This window comes from Nothobranchius furzeri, chromosome 14 (genome assembly GCF_043380555.1).
Source record: "Nothobranchius furzeri strain GRZ-AD chromosome 14, NfurGRZ-RIMD1, whole genome shotgun sequence".
In the NCBI taxonomy this organism is placed as follows: Eukaryota; Metazoa; Chordata; class Actinopteri; order Cyprinodontiformes; family Nothobranchiidae; genus Nothobranchius; species Nothobranchius furzeri.
This window is the reverse complement of record NC_091754.1, coordinates 29,727,835-29,750,185: the sequence shown is the minus strand read 5'-3', so window position 1 is coordinate 29,750,185 and position 22,351 is coordinate 29,727,835. Positions and strand designations below refer to the sequence as shown.

The 22,351-nt window shown below is 43.2% G+C and overlaps 2 protein-coding genes across 4 annotated transcripts in view; one reads left to right on the top strand and one right to left on the bottom strand.

Moving 5' to 3' along the window:
• Window positions 1–1,219: 1,219 nt before the first annotated feature.
• si:ch211-269e2.1 (cohesin subunit SA-2) lies at window positions 1,220–12,485 on the top strand. Of its 2 annotated transcripts, none has more exons than XM_015965969.3 (32): window positions 1,220–1,353; window positions 1,518–1,611; window positions 1,693–1,780; window positions 2,027–2,191; window positions 2,278–2,374; window positions 2,484–2,560; window positions 2,642–2,713; window positions 2,837–3,041; window positions 3,121–3,269; window positions 3,350–3,417; window positions 3,516–3,639; window positions 3,728–3,826; window positions 5,052–5,131; window positions 5,202–5,309; window positions 5,372–5,492; window positions 5,586–5,709; window positions 5,791–5,894; window positions 5,978–6,070; window positions 6,156–6,242; window positions 6,333–6,533; window positions 8,187–8,263; window positions 8,349–8,436; window positions 8,504–8,584; window positions 8,691–8,783; window positions 8,856–9,030; window positions 10,154–10,290; window positions 11,187–11,288; window positions 11,361–11,509; window positions 11,584–11,712; window positions 11,793–11,983; window positions 12,068–12,140; window positions 12,212–12,485. In XM_015965969.3, the coding sequence occupies exons 2-32, from the start codon at window positions 1,562–1,564 to the stop codon at window positions 12,342–12,344; spliced, it is 3,540 nt and encodes a 1,179-aa protein (XP_015821455.1). In that variant the 5' UTR covers window positions 1,220–1,353; window positions 1,518–1,561; the 3' UTR covers window positions 12,345–12,485. The 2 variants fall into 2 exon arrangements, with proteins under 2 accessions (XP_015821455.1, XP_015821454.1); XM_015965968.3 differs by having other exon boundaries at window positions 3,344–3,417.
• A 1,325-nt stretch (window positions 12,486–13,810) lies between these two features.
• The window catches only part of ppp2r3b (protein phosphatase 2, regulatory subunit B'', beta), a 31,733-nt gene continuing 23,192 nt past the window's right edge, over window positions 13,811–22,351 (bottom strand). For both annotated transcript variants that reach the window (XM_015965970.3, XM_015965973.3), the window contains 12 exons: window positions 22,016–22,201; window positions 21,572–21,675; window positions 20,867–20,969; window positions 19,766–19,840; window positions 19,594–19,680; window positions 17,583–17,739; window positions 17,078–17,126; window positions 16,917–17,006; window positions 16,667–16,842; window positions 15,819–15,937; window positions 15,629–15,735; window positions 13,811–14,514 (listed from right to left, as the gene is read on the bottom strand). In XM_015965970.3, the coding sequence (XP_015821456.1) occupies window positions 14,382–14,514; window positions 15,629–15,735; window positions 15,819–15,937; window positions 16,667–16,842; window positions 16,917–17,006; window positions 17,078–17,126; window positions 17,583–17,739; window positions 19,594–19,680; window positions 19,766–19,840; window positions 20,867–20,969; window positions 21,572–21,675; window positions 22,016–22,201 (1,386 nt within the window). In that variant the 3' untranslated portion in view covers window positions 13,811–14,381. The remainder of the gene's footprint in view (window positions 14,515–15,628; window positions 15,736–15,818; window positions 15,938–16,666; window positions 16,843–16,916; window positions 17,007–17,077; window positions 17,127–17,582; window positions 17,740–19,593; window positions 19,681–19,765; window positions 19,841–20,866; window positions 20,970–21,571; window positions 21,676–22,015; window positions 22,202–22,351) is intronic.

The following is a 22,351-nucleotide window of genomic DNA, read 5'->3' as shown; positions in this document are numbered from 1 at the left end:
AGTTGATTTGTGGGTGACTTGCTCTTTAAACAAATCAGATGTGTTCACAATCTAAAACATGGGGGCACCAGGTATGTCGACTCATTTTTTTCTAGGTGCAACAGATGGCAGCAGCCTGCCACTCTGAAGTTGCAAGTGTGACATTCTTGCCACAGAGGGTGGTGGGGTCTTAGTTCATTAACCCTGTAGGATCATTTTAGAATGTGCTGGCTCAAGAGAACGATTAAAAAATTTGAAAATGTTGCAAAGTATCGATTTAACCTGAACATTCCCATTCTTGCAGGAATATCATATCAGAGCTTGTGTAAATATTTAGCAACAATATCACAAATCCATGCAAATCAGTGGAAAAATGATGCCGATAAATAAAAGTATAGAGATTTAAAAAGGCTGGAAAACATTCAAAAATATAAATGCAAATCATTTGATTTAATTTTAATTCAAGGTAACCATACAGATCACAATTACCATAAAACTGTATTAAAACCCGAGTCTTAGTAGATCACAAGCAACAAGTGATGAGTCAGAACCTAAACAAGGCAGAACTTCAGCACCTCTGTTGCTTTACTGCTTGAACAGCTTGTGTGTGAAGTGTGTAACACTAGAATGGCAGAGGAGTGAGCTGTCATCAATATTTCATGCTTTCCTTACTTTAAGGGTGTTTTCACATGAACATGTATGTCCAGAGGATCCCCAAGCTTCCTCATGTGTACGTGTGTGCTTTTGTGTTTTACACTAAAATATTTATTAAAGCTAAAATTGTAGTTACATTTATTTATTAATTTATTATTTGTCTATTTATTTATTATAGTGTTTTCTTCATGTGGAATTGTTCATTTTGTATTTTCCTAAATTCAAAATCCGCTTTGCAACTGTTATAAATCCCTAAAGTGAGTGAACAGCTTCCCCTGCTGGTGAATAAACGTAAAATCAGGTAAGAGGGGATTTTACCGTAAAACACCAACAAAGACAGCTGTTTCAGTCTTAAAATGATGTTATGAAACAAAGTTAGAGTTTGAAACTTCTCTGAGACCGAACTAGCTCGTGTCTCCTGAGTTTGTTTTGGACAGATGTGAACAGCTGTGGAGCCACAACGCTCAAAGCTCGTTGGCTTGCACCGTCCCTAAGGGCGGGCCGTAATTCTGAGTGAAGTCAACAACCAGCCAATCACATGAGAGGACATCGGTTCAGCAACCAATCAGGTCTTGTTAGGCTGTCTGGCTACTTGACTGTGAGAGCTGGGGCAAAGACGGAGGAAATGTGAGGAAATATTTGAATTGTTGGTCTGAGAACCTTCAGACTACAACAATAAAATTAGTTAACGTCGCAGAGGGATGCATCTACGCAAATGAGGTAAGTTTGAGGGGTTAGGAGCAACGTGTTCGCCTTCTGAACAGTTTTAATGTCTGTTTAAGACAGTAATGTATTTTAATTCACTTGGAGGGGACAAAAATATATTTTGTAATAAAATACCATAATAATATCTCCCCAAAACTCGTGTTATGCCATGCCTGCAGATGCAAAGACACACTTAAGTCCTGCGTGAAGATCTGAGAAGAACATGATACTAGAACCTTCAGCTGCAGCTGCATCCAGATCATCCAAGCAAAAGTAAGTCTCAATTATCAGGATCAACCCTGGATACTCATGAGAATTAGAATATGTCCTAATTGTAATGGGTTTGGTTTCCAGCTCAGACTGTCATGCAGAGGCAACCTACTCTGGAGCTGTCAGCCACTCAGAGGAGGACTCTGGGAATGAGAACAGACAGAAGAGTGCGGTAGGTTTTATCCACTTTTCCTGCAGAAGTGTGCAAGCCAGTGCCAAAAGGTGTAATACAAATGTTTGTAGGAAGCATTTTATTGGAGTTTGAAACACAAGTTAAGTTGGGTCTTCTGTTGAATGTTAGTAATTCTATAATCCAGGTATAAAGTGCTCTCCAATTTAGGTTCTTGAACTCTTATTTTGAAATTTAAACATCAGATTTGAAGATGACTCTGATCTGGACATGCTTTATCTTCTGCAGAGACGACGGAAGAGAGCGCACAGCCTCTCCGAAAATGACAAGAGCAAAAAGGCCAAAGCTGGCTGCAGCAGTGGTGGCAGAACACGGGGTAGACGTGTCAGACAGGAACACGTGGAAACGGTCACGCTGTTTGAGGTGATCACCATGGGCAAGAGCGCCATACAGGTACGACAAGAACAGGCTGTCAGGCTGCATGTGTTGAGAAAATGTGGCTTTGGTCTGATTTAAACACCATTTCCTGGCTGGAGCAGGCGGTGATAGACGACTGGATTGAGGCGTATCTGACAGACAGGGATACTTCTCTCCTGGATCTCATCAGCTTTTTTATCCAGTGCTCCGGATGCAAAGGCAAGTACACACACATGCATACATGTGTAAAATGTAAAAATATACAACATGCACAACACACAGAACTGGATTTAGGTTTACCCCCGGTATTGCTTATTTATTTATTTAGGTGTGGTCACAGCAGAGATGTGTCAGAGCAAGGAGGACAGAGCTATGAGGAGGAAGATGGTGGAGGAGCTCGATGAGGTACAACATGTTCATTATCTCTCACCTGTTCTGTTTTTTATGAAGTATTTTAGATGCGAGACGTGTTTCTGTGTGTTTCAGGGTGCTGGCCTGCAGTTTAAGAGGTTCCTGGTGTTTCCGTGGATCCTCACGGTCACGTGGCCCGTGGATGCTGTCAGTACCTTCTCTATTCACTGCATCACGTGTTTGTCACGTCTACTGGAGGCTCCAGGAACTTGCTTTCTGAAGGGTTTGGATGAATCACGCATGTCATGTGTCCGACCTGTCTCCCTGTAGGACAGTGCCGAGTATCCCCTCGTGCAGTCTGGACCGTCCGGTCGCTGGTTTCACTCTGAGTTCTGTGAGTTTGTGTCGGTGCTGGTGGCTCGGTGTCAGCACAGCGTCATGTTTGACAGCTACCTGATGAACAACCTAATCTCGCTGCTCACCGAGCTGTCTGACTCGCGCATCCGAGCTTTCAGGCACACCTGCACGCTCGCAGGTAAGAGGCTCGACGCGCACCGCTCTGTTCACGGTGTTGGTTAAGCTAGTCTGTAATCTGGGTTGTGATGTCTGATCAGCGGTGAAGTTGCAGAGCTCTCTGGTGGGCGTGGCTCTGAGCCTGAGCGTTGGGGTTGAAAACAATCAGAAACTGTACGAGGTGCAGAGGACCAAGACGGTGCGATCGAAGAGCGCGCAGCAGCTGGAGAGAATACAGAACATCTCAGAGGTGAGACATCTCACTACATGCAGATAATTAAAACTTGTTTTATGAGTGGGAATGAGTTTACGACGCTCCTAAAGTTACAGGAGAGGCGAGCCGAAATAGAAGGCATGATGGACGCCATTTTCAAAGGAGTTTTTCTTAAGAGATATCGGTACATATGTTTCTAAACTCCACAATCATTTCTTTACCCTGCAGTCTGATAATCAGAGTCCTGCTGAGCCTGTTTCCTGTCTTTTTGTGCTTCTGCAGTGATATGCTTCCAGAGATCCGCTCCATCTGCATGGAGGAGTTGGGTTTGTGGATGAAGCTCTACAGCTCTGCATTCCTTAATGACAGTAACCTAAAGTACCTGGGCTGGATGATGCACGACAAGGTGGGAGTAAATCTAAAACCGGGATAGATTCTGATCTACTGGTGATCGGAGCCTGCAGCAACCTGTGTGTGTGTGTGTCTTCTCTCAGGTACCAGACGTGCGTTTGAAGTGTGTGCTGGGTCTGCAGGGTTTGTACAGCGATCCTGTCCTTCTGCCTAAATTAGATCTGTTCACCAGTCGCTTCAAGGTAACACATCATGTCACCCTGACTACCTGTGTGGCTGCATGGGGATAAAATGTTGTTTTTATATTGTTTTAGAGGCCGATGCTCATCCAGATGTAGGTTTAGTCAATCATTCTGATTTCCTTCCACATCTGTCTGTGATTTACAGTGTTGGGAGTAATGCGGTACAAAAGTAATTAATTACTGTAATGCATTGCTTTTTGCTGTAATGTGGTAATGTAAGGCATTACAGGGAAAGAAAATGGTAATATTTACTCGGTACAATTGTCAGTAACGCAGTAATTACAATGCATTTTTAAACCCAGAATCAAGATATGGGTTTCCTAAAAATTCAAATTGCAGGAAGCCTGAAACAAGATCCAGTATCCACATATATGACGTCATTTATGGACTCAGCTTTGCGGGCATTCTATGAGCAGAGAGGACGCAGCGGTAACGGCTCAAATACTCCAGCTGCGTCCTGCGCACGGCCGCTGTTATATTCACAAAACCGCTCCACCAAAACTAAGTAATTTGTTTGTGATCATTTATATCAGCCCATATTCTCTGGTACTTCATGTACTTTTCAGCTGAGTTCATAATCTGTGCGCCGGTGATTTCAACTCATTGCTGCTGGAGCACAGCGCATATGAAGCTTTTTTTTGCGTTTGGTAGATCCTTTTGGCTGATTAGTTAGAAAATAGGAAATCTAGTTTGCAGTTTTTCTGGAAGACGGAGAAAACATGCAGCATGCAGGAAGGTTAGAGAGAGAAAGGGCCGGAAATTATTCTAATAAAATCAGAAGTCAGTCCCACATCCTGGGCCGTATCAAGGCATTTGGGGACCAAGGCAAATATAGGCTTGGAGCCCCCACCACCTCACTTCCTGCTCAGTTACTATACGATGGCAGCGTGCTGAGAGTACAGATTATTGTTGTTTTTATTTAATAAACAATCATTTTAAAGCACTGTTATTATATCTGACTGTTTTTAACAGCAATCCTAGCTCAGACACCACATCACCTTCCACATATATGTCATGAGCTCACTGAGCATCACATTACCAGATTCATATTGAAGTTGTATTGGTGAAAGTTACTTCAAGTAATGCAAAAGTAGTGTAATGCCATACATTTTAAAATCAGTAATATTGTATTGTAATGAATTACTTTAAAATGAGGGTAAAAAGTAATAAATAATGCATTACAGTTTTGAAGTAACTTGCCCAACACTGCTGATTTATGCTCCAGGACCGGCTGATCTCCATGACTCTGGATAAGGACAACGACGTGGAGGTACAGGCCATGAAGCTGCTTGTCCTCATCTCCAAGTGAGTGTTTTATTTATGCTTTTGCCCTTTTTTTAAAATCCTTTACACTGATCGTCTCATCACTCCTCAGGTCGTGTGAGGATGTCCTCACACCAGACGACTACAAGCAGCTCCTCCCGTTTGTTTACTCCTCCCATCGGCCTCTCGCTGCCGTCACAGGGGAGCTGCTCTTCTCCAGGTAAGAAGACCTTCGTAGCACTTTACCAGCCTTTCATGGTGGATATAAACTGTTTCCTCCAGGATTGTCAACGCTGCAGCTCCTGCCTCTGACCTCCAGGGTGAGATGAGTGAAGAGGAGGCACAAAAACAGCAGACATTAGCCAGACTTAAAGCTTTGCTGCAGTTTTATCAGGAGTCTGAGGTAAAAAAAAAAATTAAATTCATAACTTTTCCCAGAAAACCTTCTGATTGTCTTCTATTTTTTGGGTTTTGCTAATGTTGGTGTCCTTTTCAGCTGCATGAGCATGTGGTGTATCTGGTGGACAGCCTGTGGGACTGTGGTGGATCTCTGCTGAAGGACTGGCCCACGCTCACAGCTGCTCTGCTGCAGAACTCCTCTTCACCCAGCGCAGGTGGAGGTGGGGGAAACAGTCTGAGGACATTTGGAGTTTTAGTAAATACATGAATCGTAGACTACACCGCTGTCCGTTTGCATCCAGGCTTCACACCAGCAGAACAAGCGGTGATCGTAGAGATCCTGGTTGCGTCGGCTCGTCAGGCGTCGGAGGGTCCGGCGCTGCCAGGGAGGAGTGGAGCTAAGAAGGTCAGTTTGTGACAAAAACAAATGTTTTCTTAACCAACGCTCATCTGTTTTTGAACCTAAAAGCACGACTGTGCGTGCTTCAGGCGATGAGCATCAAAGAAAAGAAAGTCCAAACAGACGACTGTCTGAAGCTCACTGAACATCTCCTCAGGGTGCTTCCTCAGTTACTCTCTAAGGTATTTACACATCATTATACTCAGGCCCTTCATACCCGTCAGACGTTTAACTCTGGCTGTTTATTTGTGGATGATGTTTGTGCAGTTCTCATGTAGCTGTGACATTATTACCTCCCTGATGAGGATTCCTCAGTTCTTCCTCCCAGATTGTCCAGAAACAGGAAACACTCAGGTCTGCATCCACTTCCACTTCTATTACATCGTTTTTCTTTTTATGTATGAGGTTAAAGATTAATCATCAGATTTGGTGTTGTTCCTGCAGCTGGTTTCCAGTCTGATTTCGGAGATGGCAGCTGTTTTGGACCTCTGCTCGGACCCTGCGGTTCTGGAGGCGGCGTCCCGTTCGTACCTCTCTTTGTGCGGTGAAGGGGCAGCCTGGTGCTGCACGACCAGAACCGCACGAGACTCTCTGGTCCAACGTTGGGTAGATCAGCTGACTGAGCTGCTGGGGGAGTCACTCAGGGTGAGGAGTGCTGCTGAATCTTAACTGTGTGATCTGCGTTTGGTGTACGTCAGTGGTTAATTTGAGCTAGATCTTGCCAGAACAAGATCTGGGAACTGTCTTATTTTGAAAGGACCTTTCCGGCAACTGTCTGCCAGGTTCTGGCAGCTCACGCAACCAACTTGTGCTCTACGCAGGGTTGGAATTACAGGTGAGCTAAAGGGAGCCCGGCTCATCCAAAAGGATGACAGGCTCCCCTGGAAGCCCTCAGCTTACACACCCAGGGGGAGCCCGAAACAGATCCTGGTTCTACTTATATTACATTATCTATGTGGACTCTGCGGGGATTACTTTGAGCTGAGAGGCGCAGAGCTCTGATCATCGATGCGCTCCAGAAAGATGCATCCTGCACAGTAACATTCTCAAAGCGTGGGCACCTCAAAATCGTTCATGTCGGCTCATCCTTTTATGCTTTCTGTCTTTTATTTGTACCTGATGTGTTTCGCTGCTGCAGAGCGGAGTGCATCACCCGTTTTGTCCTCCGGTGACTTCACCTACTGGTGAGGTCTGTGTGTGGCGTGCACTCCACCGTTTTTGCGGTCGGTAGATCTTTTTAAACTGCAGTTCACTCATGAGGTGAAAAAATATGAAGCCAGGTAGCTGGTTCTCTTAAGGATTGAGAGGAGATGCAGGAAGATAATAGATCTTCAGGGGTTAAACAGGACAGAAAAATAGTCAAATAAAAAAAACAAGTTCGTCTTTGTACCTGGCTGCTGCAGCAAACAGACACCAATGAAGGTATTTCCTTGCCACAGAAGTGAGGAACAGAAAATGAAATTATTCTTTCAATGTTTAGAGCAGCAGGGACTCTGAGAGGCTGCCGGCGCCCCGGTGAGTTTGCGGCCGCTGCACAGGGGGAGAGGAGAATGGGGTGAATCAGGGGAACAGTAAAGATGCAAAAACTACCATTGTGAAAAGAAATGCGTGTTAACGTTGAAAATGTGAGCGCAATTTTTAATTACTTCTAGGGCTGCACAATATTAGGAAAACCTGCGATATTCGATAACAGTGATTAATATTGCGATAATGGTATTACTTGCGATAAATAAAAATCTAACTCAGGAACAAAAATAATCAAAAGCAAAGAAATAAAAAAAAAATCATAAAAATGAGAAAAGCAAAAGATGTGAGGAAAGGGAAAAATAAAATGAACCAGAAAAGGGAATCAATGGATCCTGGGAAAAGCAGAATCAGCAGAAAGAGCAGAACAAAGCTAACTCAGGTGTTTGCTAACCATTGCTGACCTATGAGAACCCACCCAATTGGCCAAATGGGTGAAGAGCTCTATTTGATTTTTAAAAAATAACATCATGCTTCTGTTTGACTGACAGAATGCATTATGTGTAGCGAACATTTCAGCTAACCATTCATTGCGATATTTATCTGTTCTTTGCGATATGCATATTGTGCATGCTGATATCACGATAACGATATATTTACGATATATTGTGCAGCCATAATTACTTCTCAAAAGCTCCAGCGTCCCCCCCCAGTGTGTGTTCCGGTATCTGCTTTGCCTTTAGTGAGCTCTGGTTTGACATCAGTGTTTGCATTCCGTCTCTGGTGTACGTTATAAAGTAAAACACTCCGAGTCGTTCCTCTGCTCTTTCTCAGGGTGATGGGTTCTCTGCTGACGAGGAGAAAACCAGAGAAATTGTTGCAACAGTGAAGAAACTCAGAGCTTTTCACAAGTAAGCTTTGGCGGTTTTAAAACACACTGATGTGTGAATAAAGTGTGTGTGTGTGTGTTGATGGGTGTTTCTGTCCTTGTGGAAGCTGTCATGACCTCAGTCGGTGGAGTGTATTCGATCTGCTGGCTCCTCTCCTGACGGAGGAGAGCAGCCATGGAGGAGCTCCAGCTGAGGTACCATCACTGACTCTTTAGGTTGGGTCATGCTTGTCTGTGTTTAAACCCCGGGTTTGGTCTGCAGGTGCTGGAGGAGGTGCTCCAGTGCTTGTCCTTCTCTATGATCTGGTCGCTGAACACGAGCAGCGAAACGTTGACCTGCAGAGTGAGTCACCACTGATTCCTCTGACTGAAGCTCGGAGCTTTTGTAAAAACACCATTAATGATTTAGGTTTGAGTGCGGTTGACTCAGCCCATTTTCTCGTCTTCAGGAGAAGGCTGTAGCTCAGAGGCTCCAGCTGCGGGTCTTCTGTGAGCAGAGTCATCGCTGCCTGTCTCACTCTCAGCTCAGTGTGAGACATCAGGTACAACAGGAGACACATGTCCTCCCATCCTCTTCCTCCTGCATTCTCTAAACCCTCTTTCTTATATGTTAGGCTTTTCTGGGTGTTTGTGATGTCCTGCTGGCTCATTCCTACCAGATCCAGGTGTGGGATCCCACCTCCTACAGCCCACTGCTGTACACGCCCAGTCCCAGACTGCAGAGGGCGCTGTTGACCTTCGTATGTGCACATGTGTTTGTGGACCCGGACTCTGACGGCCAGAACAGGGGTGAGATCTCAGCCTCCATACAGCCAATCTCTGCTTTATTTCCACAGATGATTTTATTAATTTTCTTCTCCCAGAGCTGGAAAAAGGTGGAATATTTATCTGAGACCTGCGTAGAAGTAGAAGTCTATTCATGCAAACAGACCACATCAGTTCTGAGTGTGCTGCTCAGCAGGTGGCGCTGTCTCTGTGCGGTTGCACTGCACCTCAGCAGCTTTAAAATCATGCAGACATTAAATGCACGGCCACACGTTTGGCTTATTAAGTCACCGCCGAGCTGCCTGCTGACTGTAAAATGTGTTCTGATTTCCAACCTGACCTGACAATTGACCCCCAATCACAAAGGAAGCCCCGTTAATACCTCCAGACTTAAGCAGCATTGACTAATTTGTGTGGCAGCGTGTTCGACTTTGTTATGCAAAGTGATGCAGCGTGTAAACTGATGACAGCAGCGTGCTCCCGTCTGATTCATAATGAGGAAAACAAGGCTGACATGTGGGAAACCCAAAGGGGTGTTCTCTTTGTAGAGTCCTGCAGGTAAACTCAGGAACTCATTTGCTGCAGGTAAAGCACTTTATTATCTTTGCAATCGCTTCGACTTTCGCAGACATTTTGCATCCAAATATGGGAGCGTCCAGAGAAATTCAATAACCCTCCTGGTGGGAATCTCTTAAATGTTCAAGCAAATATAATACAGGATTATTGGTTTTTGAACGTGTAATAAAAAGCGATTGTTTTATTAGATGTTCCTGGTAACATTTTTTCGTTCTATGAACGGCGTTTTGTATTAGCTGCTGGAGCAGAGATCACTCTGAGGGCAGGGGCACGGAGTTAAATCATAAAATCGGGACAATCTCTTTCCGTGAGAAAATTCCATTAACTCTGGCTCACCTCTGAGTCCATTTTATTAGTCCTGCGAAAGATTGAAGCCACATGGTGTCACAACCATAACTACAGTCTGATGTTATCTTTGATTTCCACCTGCTAAAGCCATCGTCCTGAAACTAAAAACACCCCGTCCTTTCATTCCGCTTTCTTCTTTTCTTTTTGTGATTAATCACTCTTCCTGCTTCTTTTACTCTCCATCGCCTCACATCCAATCTCTGACTCCGTCGCACTCTCCCAGTGAGTGAAAACTCTGAAATGGAGAGACTGGAGGACCTTCATAGAAAAAGAAATATGCTGGCAGCCTTCTGCAAACTGATTGTGCATGGGGTGCTGGAGATGAGCACGGCGGCTGAGGTCTACACGCACTACATGAAGGTAAAGATGAATAAACAGTGATTTTATCCTCATTAATAGTTTTTAAAAAAACTACTTTAAAATAATATGAAAAAACTGTAAAAAAATGTTTTATATTTTTTTTCCAAAAGCAGTGTCACTAATAATCCAAACTAATTATTGCTTAAAAAAATAATTTTTAAAAATTTCATCAGCCTCTTTAATCTGAAAGATAAAGATAAATAAAATAATTCAAGAAAAAATGCATTGTACAAATTAATGTAGAGGACTAAAAAATAAATATAATTTTTATGTGAATATATAATTTATTCACCTCTAGAAAACTGAAGTTGTTTTTCTTTTTTTTAATATAAAACTTAATTAATTTAAAACATTTGCAGAGATAGATTATAAAAACAATATAATTTTAGATTTTTCTCCCCAAATTGGATCACAAAAAAATCATCATCAATTAGGCTCAAAATGTCAGTAAAAGCTGCAAATTAATAAATATGTTTAGACATTAAAAGCTCTGAAACACATGAAAGTACTCTGAACCTTAAAACCAACAAACCAATGGTTTGGCCTAGTTTTAGTGCTAAGCTAATTAGCTAGCTTGGTGCTACTACTGCTAGCCACTAATGCCTAATTGGCTCGTTTTTGCTAATCTATGCTAATTCGCTCCTTTGTTATCATATACCACTAACACAGGGCTACATTAAAAAGAATAATAAATATGTCTGGATAAAAAAATAGTTTACACCATCTTTCATGATGTAGAAACAAAAATTTTGAATATTTTGTGTCTGTTTTGCTTAAAAAGCGAGACTTTACATCTTCAGAAGCATTTTCTTTAAGATTTTTCACAAAATTATTACAGTAATGTATGCATTATAGATGGCTGTATAATCTGTATAATGAACTCCTTTTGTCCCCAGTATAATAACGACTTTGGTGACATCATCAAGGAGACGATGTTTAGGACCAGGCAGATAAATAAGATGGAGAGTGCTCGTACTCTGGTGCTGTGCTTGCAGCAGGTAAAAGTCCATTTGTATACATGAAGCGTTTGATCTCTGCAGAGTTACTGATGTATTTTTCTCTGCTCTCAGCTGTTTGTGAGGCTTAAACAGGAGCAGAGCAGCAGCAGGGCCCAATCAAGAATCCAGACGTTCACCAGCATCAAAGAGCTGGCCCGGCGATTCGCCCTCACCTTCGGTGACGTGGTCAAGTTTCGTGAGTGTGTTGTCATGATTCACAGGTCAGCAAGAGCCTTCGCGCGGTCTGGATTTATGTCTAGTGTATTTATTTATGAAGTTGTTTAAACATGTGTAGGACCAGCATAGAGTTTGTGTTCCAAGAGTTCAGTCAGACTCCAGACGGAGCTACGCCACCGTTTCTCTCCTACCTGGCCATCCTCAGCGAGTTCTCCAGCAAACTGCTCAAACCAGACAAGAAGACGGTGTAAGTGCCGCGAGCAACACGCCAGCTTGGAGAAACACGAACTTTGACACTTGTCAAACTCTTTTTGTGTTTCCGTGCAGGTTCTCCTACCTCCTACAGCACACTGCAGAGCACATAATTGACCTCAGGGAGGAGTGCTGGCAACCGCTCATCTACTACCGGGCATCTTTACTGGCTGTGGCTGAAACGGAGGATGCTGGATCACATGTTGGCTCTGACAGGAGGCCCAACCTGCACAGTCGCTCTCCCTTCTCCAAACAAAAACTAGAAGGTACGCCACTGCAAACAAGTACAGAATCATGTTCTTGTTGCCATCAAGTGTCATCATCATCAGGAATGTTCCCGTCTTCTTCAGGAAGCAAGTCCCCCTGTCAGATTCGCCCGATTGATAAAGTTAGTAAAGTTCCCAAACCGAGCACCTGTCCTAAGTGAGTTCCTTCTAAAACACCTTTTCTTCACACATTAGTCCTCATCTCACACTCTCATGTGATCTCCTCAGTCAGCAGAAGTTACGTGACATGGATCCGTTGGCTGTTCCTCTGGAGCTTCAGGAGAAAAGCTTCAACTCGGAGACATCTGTCCTCGTGATCCACAACGAGCCAGAAGATGGCACTGTGGAGGTTGAGCTGTGAGGACAAGACCTCAAAATCTGCACCTTACTAGAGCCCTGCACGGGCCTAAAATCTGAGCCCGTGTCCGGCCCGGCCCGAGGAGGTGGAGCCCCAGCCCGACCTGGTCTGAAAAGGTTTTCAGGATTCTCTGGCCCGACCCGAGCCCGATTTTTTTTTTTAACCTTTCATAATGTTTTAGCGTGATAGAATGGTCAGCATTCTAATTATCTGTGAGAAGCGTTCTGCAGTAAAAAAAAAAGAAAGAAAAACAGCATTCAATGCAGCTTTTTTTTCTAACAGAGCGTATTTTCCGAGCGGCAGATGAAATTTACGAACACTACATTAATTGGATGCGTTTGTACATTTAATCTGCTCTGAAAATGCGCTCTTGTGCAAGTAGGAAAAAAGCAGCATTCTAATTTTCTAACTGCAGAGCGCATTTCCAGAGCGGCAGATGAAATAAACGCCCCCAATTAATAAAGCGTTTGTAAATTTAATCTGCCTCTCTGAAAATGCGCTCTGCAGTTAGAAAAAACCAGCAATGAATGCTCTATTTTTTTTAACTGCAGAGCGAATTTATTCACAGGAAAATAGAATGCTGCCGTTTTCATGAGAATAAACGAATGGTTTCTGACATATCAAAGTGGACATAAAATGCCATATTAGAATAGGGGCACAAGTTTCAATCAGCAGTTTGAGAATTCGTTTATATAGGCGCATTTATAAAACACACAGACCTTAACTGAGCTAACGATGCGTGAGAAGCAGGCAGGTGCTGCTGCGTTCAAGTGTTTTTTAAAAAAATGAATTCGATTAAAAATAAAGGCGCCCGGCCCGGCCCGTGTCCGAGATAATTACACAGTCGTCGGGCTTCAGTGCAGGGCTCTACACCTTACGGACCGTTTCCTCTCCTGACTTTCATCGCTTAAGCTAAAGTATCCAGTGGTTTAATTCAATTATGACACATTAAAACAAATCATATTTTAGTAAATTATCTTTTAGGAGAAATCTTTTGAAGTAATCAGCCAATTCAAGTTCAAGAGCGTTCTTTTTTTTTTAGCAAGTGGATGAGTAAAACCTGAGAAATGTCAGAGCAGAGGTCAAAACGACCCACACCAGCAGATGTAGGAGCATGTTAGTTCTCAGGATCATATCGGTGACTTTCTTGGTTTTTCATATGAAACATGATCTGGTTAGAACAAGCTGTTCTTGAGAAACCACCGGGTTCTGTGGCAGAAGATATCAGACTTATTACTCGTGGAAAAACTTTCATAAAGTTAGAGCTGCAAGCTCCACTTGAATGTTAAAATAACACTAACATGTTGAATTTATAGTGATGTAATTTAAATGATGTGGCTTTTATTTGAGCTTTTTTGTAGACATTTCTGATAAAGTTCTATTTATGCATTTTATTTAATCACTTTAAATAAAAAACTCGTGTCTAAAATAATTCTTTGGATTCACAGAAACAAAAACATCCTTTACAATTTCATTAACCAAAGCTGCTTTATTCATTTAAAGTAAAATGTTCAGTTTTTTAGGCCAAAACACATTCAGTTAAAGTTCTTTATTACATAAAAACTCCATGTCATTTACAAACACTGCAAACTCAAAATAAACATGTACAGAAATGCATTTAATAATTTAAAACCTCAACTCTGACATCCATTAAAATCCTAATTCTGAATACAGATGTGTCCAGGTGTGGCTATGCTTTCGTCGTGGCTTGTTTGGCGTTTACAGAAAATCTTACAGCCTCATAAAAATCAATCTGTGATATGATCAGTGGAATGTCTCGGCCCAGAAGTTTGATTCCTGAATTAAACTAACTTTTCTGATGAGAAGATCATGAGATAAAAACAAACAGTGTCGCTGTAGAATTAATTGTTTTTTCTAAATTATAAATCAAATGTGACTCGTTTTGTGTACGCAGAAAACCGGACTGAGTTTGTTTCTTCAGATCGTTGTTTGGTTTTGGCGTCTCTGCACGACGCCGTTCTGCCATAAATCACAGCCACACACGATTTGGAACAGCGAGGAGTGAAGCGCGCCGTGCCGTCATTCAAAGTCATCTTCATACTCGTATTCGTCCAAGTCGCAGTGTGGACCGGGAATCTCAAAAAAGTGTCTCTTCGTCAGACCCAGCTCACTGGAGATGTGCTGCCCTAAAGGGCTCAGAGCATGATCGTACCTACACAGGACACACGGAGAACCGGGTGGTCAGTACCAGGGCGGGGAAAACTCACCACACCCCCTCAACAGAGACTCGCCGTCAACTTGGACCAAGGTTTAAATTTTGGTTCCCTGGTAAACTTGACACCCTGTGTTAGAAGAAACGTGATAAAAATAACAAAACGAGTTCAAACCCTTTTTAAAAATACAAAAGTCCAACATCTTTAAGGTTAAACCAGAACCTGTTGATAACCACAGACAGAAAACACATTTGCCCTCTTACCAGGAGTTTAATAAAACTAGAAATTGGCAGCAGAAGACAACCTCTTCTAAGTCATAGAAGCGCTTTACTGCCGTCATTAAATAAATATGTTTTTCTTAAGTAAAAAAAAAAAAAAAAAAAAACAATTCAGGAACCCCACTCCTGACAAGACAGCAGAATAAAACCCAAGTACATTTAGAAAAGCCTGTGTGGCTGGAAAAGACACAGGAACACCACATGAAGGCAGGGAAAGTTATGCATAGAAGTTTTATTTTCATAAAAAAATAAAAAAAATCTGAAACTGGTTCGAAAGCTAACTCCCAGCTCTACGACTGGATTACAAACCGTTTCCATGCACATTCCAGGGGGAACAGAAGAACCAGGAACCATTCACTCAAAGAGGAAGAGGGGGAGACTGAGGAAAATCCTGACCCTGAGTGTCTTACCTGCTCTGGGGAGCAGCCTGCCTTTAGAGGTCAGTGGTGTTCCTACAATCACCAAACACGCCCGTCAACAATCACTGACTCTCCGTCTGTGGGATGTCTCTGTCACACATCTGAAATCTGCCTCTTTGTCCAAGTGCATAATCCCAATATCGAGTAAAAAGTCTCAGCTATTTGTTAAATGTTTAATTAGCTAAGTGTTAACATTATTTTAATAAATATAATAAAATAATGTCAATGAAAGCACCTAAATGCCTAATCGCCTATCCTCAGACCGATCAGACATTTATGCTTCTCAAAAAAGGGAAATAATGCAAACTTCTCAATAAAGTTATTTCTCAGTTAATATTTTAATATTCTCATGAATCTGGGCCCAGAACTGTAGCTGCAGCCGATTTTGACAAAGCACAGATTCAAATCAAACTTACACATCATTACAAACATCGTTGGCCACCTCTTCAGACACCAGCACGTCATACTCCTCGGCGGCATATTTTTCCCAGTCGGACACCTCCTGGCCGTCTGTCTCAGCCTCCTTAAAGCAACACAAAAACAACACGAGTCACGTGATCTGTCCGATATCCGACATATGGCGGCGTCTGGTCAGACCTCACACACCCTGATCACAGAGAAAGGGTCCCTCTGCTCGTGGTCCAGGTACTTCTCAATGTTGAAGAACGTGTCATAGAAGATGTGCGCCATCTTACACCTCTTCAGGTCCCGCAGAGTGATCTTACCTACATAAGATTAGAATGAGACAAGTTGAAATGAGCCGTCGATGACTGTGTAGAGTCCACTACGATGGGAAATAGCAGCTTTCTCCACTTTGATTTAGAAAAACAGACGTTTAAAACGGTTTATTGTCTCATTGTTAACGTAAACTTGTATAAAGCATTTATTCATCAGCTAAAATCCACTCATTTGGTGCGTTCACTGCCCTTAAATGAACCTGAACTTCCCAGAGGTCAGGGGCCTGTTACTTAGGCGGCTCTGATCCATTCCAATCATAACGGTTGAATTTTGAAAAACTGGCTGCAAATAAAACAAAAGTTGATTTAAAGGGTTTTGTTAGCAGGATTAAGACCTTTTCTGCACATTTCTGCTGAATCAATGAATAAAATACATGCAGTGAACTGACCTGTGTCCAGAACAGAACTTTAAACATGTACATGATGGGCTGTTTTAGGCACAGATCACATTCCAGTCGCGATGCACACGAGTCGTTTGCTTCAGGCTCAGATTCCCACTCACATCTATACTAAACTTCTAAATAACCCAGTGGAAAAGTGAAGTGTAGGGAGGGGATTAGCCGACGGTGTGGGTGACACTAGCAGCTGGCTGCAGGCAGCCCGGTTGGCCCTCAGCCAGTGATCGATGACCCGGCCTGAAAACGTGCCTGTTCGTCTGCCACAAAGTGGAACCAGTCCTACTCTGAGCGGTGTGTGTAAATGTGAAACAGCTCTGACCTTCCACCTCGGGCTTGACGAGGTCAAGCATTTGGCAGAGGCAGTCCTCAAAGGGAAGGGGCTCGATGGCCATGGCCTCCAGTTTTTGACACTGTTCCTCATAGAAATACTCCAGCTCGTACATGCTGAGCACGCCGTCCCCGTCCAGATCCATACAGCGGAACCAGTACTCTATGCTGGACCGAGAGAGCACGTCAAGGACAGTCTAAACAAAAACAGTGAAGGTGAAGCACAGATGAAGTTAAGATACCTGGTGTCGGTCTTCTTGTCCTCCTCTGAGATGAGGAACCAAACAAAATCAGCATAACTCAGTCTTCCTTCCTTAAATGCCCGCCTCTCTCTGACAGAACAACAGAAACCACGATTACATCTAGAAGTGGAGAATAAACCTTCTTGAAAATGTAAACCTACCTTGTTACTGTTCCAGAGAAAATTCTCTCAATCATTTTCTGTGAAATAGCTGGAATACACACAAAAAAGATGAAGTTACGAGCCATGCCAACACATGTAATCCATTCTCATACTCGCTGGTGGAGTTCTCTTGACAACACCATAAATCCTCTGGTCATCGTTCTGACCACATAGTGGTAGAAATTGTTTCAGACGTGGCATCATTGGGAGTAGAGTATATATGGTGCTCTCCTATTGATCTTGTGTCTCATTTCCCTCGCCTCACTCACAAACCATCAACCAGGAACATGTGGTGTGGAGCCAGGGCAGGACGTGTCAGAGATAAATCTTTCTCCTGGCTGTATGCGAGGAGCAGATCTGGTCTAGATAACGTTTATTGCTCTACTTTGTGTCAGCCATGCAACGATGCTCCGAGGTGGTTCTGGTGTAAGGAAGGTTTAATTGTCCTACTGCAAATAAGAATAAAGTAGCTAAAATGATGTGAACGTGATGTGAACTCGTGCACCTTGGTCACTGTGCCGTGCCAGGTCTTTCTGGTCAATGTAGAGGTCATGATTGGTGTCCAGTTCCCAGAACTTGCAGTAGATCACATAAAAATGCTCGTAAGAGAAGAATTCTGTCAGCTGGTTCACGTCTTCCTCCTTCTCCAGCAACGCCACATTCTGCCCCAAGAAGTTTAGAAAGAACAGAACTACTTATTTAAAGACACCAGCAAAGCATAAATGCAAACAGTCTTTAATGTTTATGCATTTAAAATAACACCAAAGAAAAAGTAGTCGAGAGGAAGATGAGGAAACGGACAGAGCCCCTAAAGCAGGGGTAGACAACTCCCTTCCATGAGGGCCGGGATCCAGCATGTTTCAGCCGTTTCCCTGCTTCACCACACCTGATTTTAATCAGCAGGTGATTAACAGGCTTCTACAGAGCGTCATAAGCTTCTGAAGGGGGGAAGCAACTGTGTTGGAGCAGGGAAACAACTAAAACAGCAGCACGTTTCAGTTTTAACCCTGCTTCAACACACTTGATTTCAATCAGCTGGTGATTAACAGGCTTCTACAGAGTTTAATGAGCTGCTGCCCAGGTGATTCAACCACTGAATCAAACATGCTGGAGCAGAGAAACCACTAAAATATGCTTGATATCGGCCCTTGGGGAAGGGAGTGATCCAGCTAAGGGATGTGAGGGAAAAAAAAATGTTTTCTCGTCAGCACCATCTATTTTTAGTGACCAACCAGGAAAGGCTCACAGACAGTCTACCAGTACTCTCTAGGGCACACATGAAACCAAACTCGAGCTCTGCTATCCACCATGTTTTAGAAGTTTCCTTGGTTCAACACACCTGATTTTAACCAGTGGGTGACTAAAGCAGAAAGCCAGAGTTTTTTCTTAGAGGACGCCATCTAGAGGTGCAAAAATGCGGTGCATCCAGATGGCTGCTCTCGTTGGCTGCCTGTGTCTGTTCTACATGTTGGTGTGTTTAACCTTGGACGGGCTGTGCCACGGAGACACACTTCTATGCTTCAGGATGCTGGGGCAACGATAGTAAAGTTGATTCTGATCTTAAAGAGCAAGTCACCCCCAAATCAACTTTTTTTTTGCTGATAAACTATATAAATGTGTGTAATCGTGCTACAGACACGTGTGGTCAATAATTTGGTACTTCCGTGCATCTTAGTTAAAATTTAAATATTCTAACTAAAACTGTCAGTGTTGCGCCATCGTCAGGTAAAAACTGCACTGTATTTTAATTTAAATCTGCCATCGCTGTTGGCTAAGAGGTATGCCATGATAACTGGTACATTATGATGTCACAATGCCGTTGTGAGCCTGTGTGTGTGTGTATTTGTTAGCGGCTCCGCCGTCTCGGTCTGCTAGGCAACAGCATTTGTTGCATTTTTCAAACATGAAGAGGGAGTGAAGTAAGTTTCTTGTAGGGGGTGACTTGCTCTTTAAGCTCCTCTCCCTACTCCGTGTCTAAGCAACGCCTCTCATCCATAAATGCACACCTCTTGCCAGCCAACAGAGCATACTGTTTAGTAATATTCTCTCTCTCTCTCTCAATCGCACACACACATGCACACGCACACACACCTTACTCGTCAATAAGAAAAGTCACCATCTCTGCATCTGTCTAAGTACTTCCACACTTCCGTTTGCTCTATATGTCAGCAAATGTGTAATGCTATTCGGTGAGGCTGAGCAGTGCTCAATTCAAACTGCACAGGGCTCTACGGGATGTCAAACGGGCTTAGCAAAATAAATTAATAAAAAAAAGTACAGGGTAAGTCACTTTTACAGATTTCTAAAAGATCATACATAACCACTGAAAGGGTGAAAACTCCAGATTGCTGCTTCAACAGGATTCTGCAGAGCTGGATGAGATGCTGAACAGGGGATTCCACTACTGAATCAGGAGTGTTGGAGCAAAAAAACTAAAATTTGCTGGATAGCGGCCCCTTGAGGACAAGAACTGCTTACCCCCGCCTTAGTGGCTCTGTAGAAATGCAAAGATCTACCTGAAGAAAGTTACTTTTCCTGAGCTCAGAGCATGTTATTTTTCCCGTCCACGACCGGCTCACGTTGTAGAATATCCTTTGAATCACCTGAAGAACAAGCAAGGGTGTAATTTTACAAATAGAAAAACAAAGTGGGTTTTGTACTGCCTAGGGTTTCTGCATGCAACTATACCGTGGTGATGTATCGTGAGTGAAAGTCCGGTGCTTCTTTTAGAAAGGCCAAACCAGCATGTGAGTTCACCACATCCTGAGAATAGAAAGAACCGTCTGATTATTTTGTCTTCAAACCACAAAAACAACACGCTCATCTCTATGATGTTTAATGCCCGTTTCCAACAGACATCTGTCTTTCCTTTCATGGCTATCAGATTAGTGGTTTGAAAACGACGTAATAGAAAAGTCAGATGTCGTTTCATTCTGATGCACATCATTTTGTCCAACCATCTGTTTTATACATTGTCATTTAAGCTGAACGTTTCCCAGGCCTTGTTGAGAGAAACCACGCAGTGACGCAAATTTGTAAAAAGCAGTGATGTCCTCTCATGCCGTAAAGTCAGGAGGGTGTTCTGCAATGTTAATAAACTCGTTGATACATCCGTATCCTTTCTTTACCACCCAGCTGCCCTCCAGTAAAGGAGAGAATTGTTTGCATAAACGCGAAGGTGGCAATGAAATTAAAAGGCCTTATTTCAGGGCAGCTGTCGCACCTCTTTTACTCGTGCTGTGAGAAATTAAATCATAGAAAACACATAAATCACAGACCACAGAAAACAGACGGGGACAGTCAAATCTACTCCACTGCAATCCATCTTTCATTCATCAAAACAGTCAAAGGCGATTCGCTGAGCGGGACCATACGAATTAATCAGCGTGTGTCACGAGGAATCTCTGCTTGTATGCTAATGGGCTGTTCAGGAAGAAAACCTGCACACTGGAAAATAAATCAGGTGTGGAGCTGGACCAAAACGCACAAACCGCCTGCCACCTGGAAGGAGAATAGCTGTAGCTGGTTCAGTTAGCGCTAAATTAAATCAGTCTTTAAAAATGTACCACGACTCCACGTTTTCTGAGATTATTCTCGTAATATGGCTTTAACAAAAACATTTTCACCTGCTTCTTCCTTTAGTCCACTTACATCCCTGAATTAGTCCTCTGACACACCAAAAAGCCCAGCCTCAGTAGAGAAACCCACCAACTCTACCCAACCCACTGCAATTTTGCCACCCCGCACTACCAACTCCAACCCTCTCCCTGGGTGTGCTGCAGTCGGTACCTGCAGGAACGGAATAAAGTCGTCTTGTTCCAGGTAATTACAGCCAGGCTTGGCCAAGAGGTGCACAAATTTAGAAGCATCATCGTGACAGGTCTGCAGAGTTCTGGGGAAGAAAAGAGAGAACAGATGGTTGGGAGGCTGTTCCCTCTTTGGCAGCCTTTCTTTAAATCCTTCTTTCAAGTTTTAAATTCCACAAAAAATTTCAAGTGCAGGTATAATACATTCTGAAATTAGGATTCTGAATTGGTGCTGGGTGCAGCGGCGAGCGTTATGGTGGGGATAATAGTGAAACCGTCTGACGTGGCCTCTCATCTAAGAATGGTTCAGTCATAGGCTCGGGTCAAAGGCCACGTCTGTCCAGATCTCTGGAGGCTCACACATTAATACAAGGCCATGCCTATTGCACGCAACAGCATCCAGCACACAGCTACTATTGTAAAAGTCCCATGACAATTCTTTCACTTTCCACAGAGACACTGAATGGATGTTTTCATTTGTATACTATACTGTACACAGCTTAATTCCCTTGTGACGTTTATAAAAGCAATGAATTTTGTTTGGAATTAAAAAGAAAATAGTCACAATAGCAGAGCGCGTCAATGTTCCAGAGCGAGTGGCCATCATTGTTCAGAGATTTGTGCGAGCCTTTGGCTGTGACTGAATACACCAATGGTTTGGTTAGAATAAAAACAGCTATTGTCTTACTTTCGCCAAATGGCCACAAACTTGTGAACGGACACGAAACCCGTCCTGTCGCCTCCAGCTGAGCAGAACAATGGCACTTTCCAGTAGAGGGGACACTCACAAGCCTAAGGAGATGGAAAAACATGAATGTGTGGCAAGGATGAAGAGTATACACATGAAATAAAAGTACACTTTACAAACAGGAATGTGAGTTTTGATTCAGAACCTTATTGGAAAGAAAAGCAGTAATAGATCATTTAAACATTTCCTTGAGTAAACCAAGCTGTCATTGCCCTCAAGGTTTCCTCAGGCTACTGACCACATTCCTCAGTCACAAGGAAATAATATTTTCCATGGGGTTTTAAAAATCAGCAAACATTCGATAAGTCAGGAGCCAAATGGCACGAAAAGAAAATAATTTTCTGGGTGGCAGCTATACCATGATGCTGCAGCTCGCGTGCTCACCTTGGCGACTGGCCCCATGTCTTCAATGGTGGCCCTTTCATTTGGAAATTGTGAAAATATTTTCTCAATTTTGGAAATGAGGCAGTCGATGTTGAGGTTGGCTTGGGGCCGGCCCTGTGGGAAGTAAAACTTGGGAATGCTTTCACTAAGTGCAGTGGTAACTGGCTCCTCCGTCCTCACCTGGGCCTGAGACACACAGAGACATAAACGGTTAGCCGCCGGTGCTTTAAATGCTCGAGTCTTTCGTGTGCGCCGAGGCTGGCTGGAACACACGTGCTAATTTGGATCTTTTGTAACCGTATCTCTAAGCATCCTCACTGCTCATCATGGAAGCGC